General features: G+C 39.3%; 1 protein-coding gene across 1 annotated transcript; it reads left to right on the top strand.

Moving 5' to 3' along the window:
* Nucleotides 1–437: 437 nt before the first annotated feature.
* C5H3orf85 (chromosome 5 C3orf85 homolog) lies at nt 438–5,209 on the top strand. The gene is given in 4 exon segments (XM_072617035.1): nt 438–569; nt 1,532–1,586; nt 1,589–1,610; nt 4,416–5,209. Coding segments are annotated over 4 exon segments (285 nt in total). The 5' UTR covers nt 438–440; the 3' UTR covers nt 4,495–5,209.
* The last annotated feature ends 751 nt before the right edge of the window (nt 5,210–5,960 follow it).

Raw genomic sequence — 5,960 nt, 5'->3', positions numbered from 1 at the left:
GTGTCATCTGGAGACCCTAAGGGTTCTCTGAGACCCATTCAAGGTGTCCCTGAGGTCAAAACTGTTTTCATAATAACATTGAAATGTTTTAATTTCTAATACTGTAAATGTCAGTAGATGCAGTCTATATAAACAAAAACTCTTTGGAGGGTCCTCAGTAATTTTTAAGAGTGTGAAAGGATTCTGAAACCAAGAAGTTTGATGACCACTGCTATAAACTACAGAGTGAAAATATAGCAAATGAAAACCAAATAGTGACGAAAGTAATGCCTTTTTTCTCAAAGCACATACAACCACTTAAGACACAGAGAAGCTAGTGCCATACTTGCATTGGTACTAGCACATCTATTATAGATGAATTGTAATTATATATAGAGAGAGAATCCCCCAAAATCTTTTAATATTAGACATATACTTGGATTGTTTCGATTGCAGGTGTGATGGGAACTCCATTTTTGTCAGACGATTCAGCAAATCAGTTCCTACGACTAAAAAGACAGATATATTCACCAGATTACTGGGACCCAAATCACAGTCAGAATGCATGGGGACATACTCTGGCTGAACAGGTAATTTGCTTTTGGCACACAACACAGGGGTATGCTAATAAATGTTTAATAACTGGGCTTTCTGGAGAAAAAAAATGCATGCATATACATTTTTAGGTTTAATTTGCAATATTTACACTTTCTCAAGTCTAGACAATTAATTAAATAAAAAATCAATTCCTGATTTTTTTTTTTTTAGCAACTTGATTTCTGAGGAGTATTTGCACACCTTGAGAATTTACCAACCTAAATAGGATGAAGCTGGCTCCAGTATATGCTTGCTTCTGACATTTACTAGGCATACGACCTAGGCAAGTCAGTTAAATTCTCTGAACCTCAGACAATTCTCTAGGACTTGTCTACCAAGTTATAAACAGTCTGTAATGTGTGTTGATGGAAAGAATTCCTACAACCACATATGATACTTGAGGTATATATTGCATGACTCCCCGAAATATAATAACAGAACTTGGAGGCATAATTGTAGGAGTTTGAAGAGTGAAGGATAAGCAGAGCATAGCAAATGAGAAGAGCAAAGATAATTTTAGGAGGCAGCATGGTGCAGTGGAAAGAATGCTAAATTTGCAGTCTGAGGGTCTGAATTCAAATTCCAAGTTTGTCAGTCCTATGCTAGCATTTATGTAACTCTTTAAGGTTTGCAAAACACTTAATATGGTAACTCATATAACCATGTGAGGTAAGTGCTATTATTACAGCCATTTTTGTGGATGGAAAAACTAAGTCCCAGAGAGGTTCATTTTTGGAACTTTTTAACACTTATTCAACCTCGAGCAAGCCTCAATTTCCTCCTCTGTAAAATGAAAAGCATTGGACTAGATAATTTCTAAGTTCTTTTCCACATCTAAAGTTATGCTCTCGTGAGCCTATGATGCCACAATGACTTGGAGTTTTTCTGGGATGAATCACTGGTTTAATCTCACATGGAAAATGGGGATGATTGTTTCTGTTTGTCTCTGTCGTAGGCCAGTGAAACATGTACTGCTTTGAGAACAACAGACCAGTATTACATGGACTTGGGGTCTTCGATCCATCAACTGCCCAGTAAGATTATTTTGTCTTACTACACCAAGAAAATGAAAATGAAGTGCTGCAAAATATTTATCAATAAGGAAATGGGCTTTTTATTGGGGAAATGTGAATGCAACATTTCCAGGATATAGAAATGTTGTCTATGTTCCTTAGTGTTTTTTTGTTTGTTTGTTTTGTTTTGTTTTTGAAAGGAGAGAGTGTCTTCATTTTAACTGGGAGGGAACATTTAATATTCAATTAAAATTCAGTGAGCATTTAAGCACCTACTTTGTGCTACCAGTTAGGGAGACAAATGCAGACAAAAACAAAATTTCTCTCTGCCCTCAAGTTCCTTATGTTTTGGAGAGGCTGAGAGGGGGAGTATAGCACAGGTCTTTGTGGAAATGTAAATTATACATGTAATTTACCCTGATCAAGCCCAGGGCTCCTCACAACTAAGAAAATACTAGGGGTGGTGGTGGAAATAAATGTCTTGCAACAGATTAGCACAGGACTCCCCTTGTTCTGTGGCCAAGCCTTTGAAGGGAGAGTTCAAAGCTATGCTACGTACACAAAATAGAAAGCAAATTGTGGGAGGGGGAAGAACACCAACAACTACAAAAATCAAAAAAGGCTGCCTATAGGAGGTGGCATCTGAACTGAATTTGTCCCATACGTATTATGTCATTAATACTTTTTCTTTAACACCTTTAATATCGTTTCTAAATATTTTTTAAATCAATCATAGAACTTCAGAATACATAGACGACGGGCTCTGGGACTCGGAGCTGAGTACAGCCCTGCTGCGGCTGTGGCACCGAGAGGAAAAGATCCAAGCGGGCTTCAGGGACGGAATCTCCAGCGGCCACGCGGGTCCCTCCACCCACAGGTGACAGGGGTCGGTGAGAGGGTATCTTTGGTGGGTCGAGAGGGGAATAGGGTGCCCCCATAACTCAGGCCCCCTCGGGAGGCAACAGAGGAGGCGGGAGCAGATCGGGGCTCCCCAACCAGGCAGGAGCCCGGATCCATTGTTGAAGGTCTCTGCGTAAACCCCGTGAGGGAACTGAGCCCATGAGGCAGCCCTGCCCCAACCTGAGCACCTGAACTTAATCACAGAGTGAATAGCAGCCCTGCCCCCGCCAAAAGCCCTGAGGCTGGAAAGCAGCATTTGAATCTCAAACCCCAAGCACTGGCTGGGAGGATCCGGAGGCGAAGTGGGTATGAAGAGAATATTCAGAAGTCAAATCACTGGCTGGGAAAATGCCCAGAAAAGGGAAAAGAAATAAGACTATAGAAGGTTACTTTCTTGGTGAACAGGCATTTCCTCCCTTCCTTTCTGATGAGGAAGAACAATGCTTACCATCAGGCAAAGACACAGAAGTCAAGGCCTCTATATCCCAGCCCACTCAATGGGCTCAGGCCATAGAAGGGCTCATAGAAAATCAAGTTAGAGAGGTGGAAGAAAAGCTGGGAAGAGAAATGAGAGACATGCAGTCAAAGCATGAACAGCAGATCAGCTCCCTGCTAAAGGAGACCCAAAAAAATGCTAAAGAAAATAACACCTTGAAAAATAGGCTAACTCAATTGGCAAAAGAGGTTCAAAAAGCCAATGAGGAGAAGAATGCTTTCAAAAGCAGAATTAGCCGGATGGAAAAGGAGATTCAAAAGCTCACTGAAGAAAATAATTCTTTCAAAATTAGAATGGAACAGATGGAGGCTAATGACTTTATGAGAAACCAAGAAATCACAAAACAAAACCAAAAGAATGAAAAAATGGAAGATAATGTGAAATATCTCATTGGAAAAACAACTGACCTGGAGAATAGATCCAGGAGAGACGATTTAAAAATTATGGGCCTACCTGAAAGCCAGGATCAAAAAAAGAGCCTAGACATCATCTTTCATGAAATTATCAAGGAAAACTGCCCTGAGATTCTAGAACCAGAGGGCAAAATAAGTATTCAAGGAATCCACAGATCACCGCCTGAAAGAGATGCAAACAGAGAAACTCCTAGGAACATTGTGGCCAAATTCCAGAGTTCCCAGATCAAGGAGAAAATATTGCAAGCAGCTAGAAAGAAACAATTCAAGTATTGTGGAAATACAATCAGGATAACACAAGATCTAGCAGCTTCTACATTAAGGGATCGAAGGGCGTGGAATAGGATATTCCAGAAGTCAAAGGAACTAGGACTAAAACCAAGAATCACCTACCCAGCAAAACTGAGTATAATACTTCAGGGGAAAAATTGGTCTTCCAATGAAATAGAGGACTTTCAAGCATTCTTGATGAAAAGATCAGAGCTGAAAAGAAAATTTGACTTTCAAACACAAGAATGAAGAGAAGCATGAAAAAGTAAATAGCAAAGAGAAGTCATAAGCGACTTACTAAAGTTGAACTGTTTACATTCCTACATGGAAAGACAATATTTGTAACTCTTGAAACTATTCAGCATCTGGATACAGGGTGGGATAACACACACACACATGCACACGCACATGCACACCCATATAGAGACAGAGTGCACAGAGTGAACTGAAGAGGAGGGGATCATATCTTAAAAAAAAAAAAAAAAGAAATCATAGAGGTCCTCATCCTCTCTTAGGATCATAGCTGGAAGAGACCTCATGAGTAATCCAACCCAACCCTCTCATTGTATAGATGCCCAGAGAGACAAACTGAGTTACTTGAAGTCACACAGACAGTATGGGAATTTGTGGATTTTCAAAAGGCCTCCAAAGAAAGATTCCATGATCTCCCTCCATTCTCCTTTTTCTTGGTCAGATTTTCCCTGACCTTACTAAGTTTTATAACATCATCTACTTCTACTTTTCTAGAGACCACATTAAGTCTTACACAGATACGTTGCAACAGACTGGAGCTCATCTTCAGCGGGAGGTGAACAAATACAACTAAGGATCTAGAAGTGCCAACCATAAAGTCCACAAGACCTACTACTTTTCAGATATTGCACTGTTAGCTACTTACCATCTCTACATTTCATATTCCATACCTTGGATGATTCTTAAATGCTGATTTTGAGAAAATATATAATATATCATGTTGTCTATTATTAGCCATGTATGGCTATAAAAGATATGAAGAAGAGATCATGGGATCATAGATTGGAGCTGGAATGGGCCTTGGAGGTAATCATTTAAACTGAGGTACAGAGAAGTTAAATGACTTTCCCAGAGTCACACAACTAGTAAGGTGGTGAGACAAAATTTGAACCCATGTCTTCCAGACTGCAGGTCTACCACTTTATCCTCTATATCTTTTAGCTTTCATAAGGTCTGTGAAGAAGAGGGGAGGAAGAATCAGAGAAAGTTTTATCTAAGCAATGGCATCTGAGTTGGCCTTTGGAAGAATTCCAGTAGGTGGACATGAGGCAGAGAGGAAGGGAAGTCCATTCCAGGCATGGGGAGTAAGAAAATTAAATGGATGTTAATACTATAGAGTTCTTCTCCTTCAAAGTCTGATAGAAACTTGGAAGAGACCAAATTTTAGAACACTGTAGGCTGTAGAAACGTGCTCCACTAGGATGTTCTTTTTTTCTTTCATTTGTTCTATTTTGTGTAGCAAAGGAAGAGTAGATAGTTTTGTTAAAAGAAACACTATGAAATTGTAAGGCTGATTTTTGTTTTGGTTTTATTCAAGCATCTTGATAATCACACTGTGATTCAATAAATAATAAATTTCATCTCTATTGAAAAAATATTTATTATTCTCTGAAACATATTTTCATGAAGAAACATTTCAGATCCTAAAACATACCAAAAGTCACTTTGTGCCCAAAACCAAAGGCTACCATCTAGGCAGCTAATCAAGACATATTATAAGTGATCAATAAGCAAATCCAGTAACATATATATTATTCATTCATTCAGTCATGTCCGACTCTCTGGGACACCACAGACCAAGAGCATGCCAGACCTTTCTATCCCTCACTCTCTTTTGAAGTCTAGCTAAACTTGTATTTGTTGCTCCCAGGATGCTATCTCTCCATTTCATCCTCTGCTGTCCTTTTTACTTTTTCCTTCAATCTTTCCTGACATACATACCTTGTATGGAAAAAAAAATCAAATGGTGAATTAAATGGTGCCAACAACTTCATATTGAAATTTTCCCTTCCTCCCTATGCTTCTGACTCCACTTTTGATTTGCTACTGTGACTTGATTGCCTTCTCATCCTAGGACTTCTCTCAACATCTGGGCCTTCTCATCCTAGAATATTTCTCCAAACATACTGGTCTTCTTCTATATTAGAGCATTTCTTCCAGGGGCCTCCATTTTGGCGACACATCCAGATTGGCCATGTTTTTTTCCCTTCTTACTCTCCAAATGTTGCCACTTTGCCTCCACAGGTATCTTTTCTCATC

This window comes from Notamacropus eugenii, chromosome 5 (assembly GCF_028372415.1).
Source record: "Notamacropus eugenii isolate mMacEug1 chromosome 5, mMacEug1.pri_v2, whole genome shotgun sequence".
Lineage (NCBI taxonomy): Eukaryota > Metazoa > Chordata > Mammalia > Diprotodontia > Macropodidae > Notamacropus > Notamacropus eugenii.
Note: the sequence above shows the minus strand (reverse complement) of the source record. Positions and strands in the feature narration are given on the sequence as shown.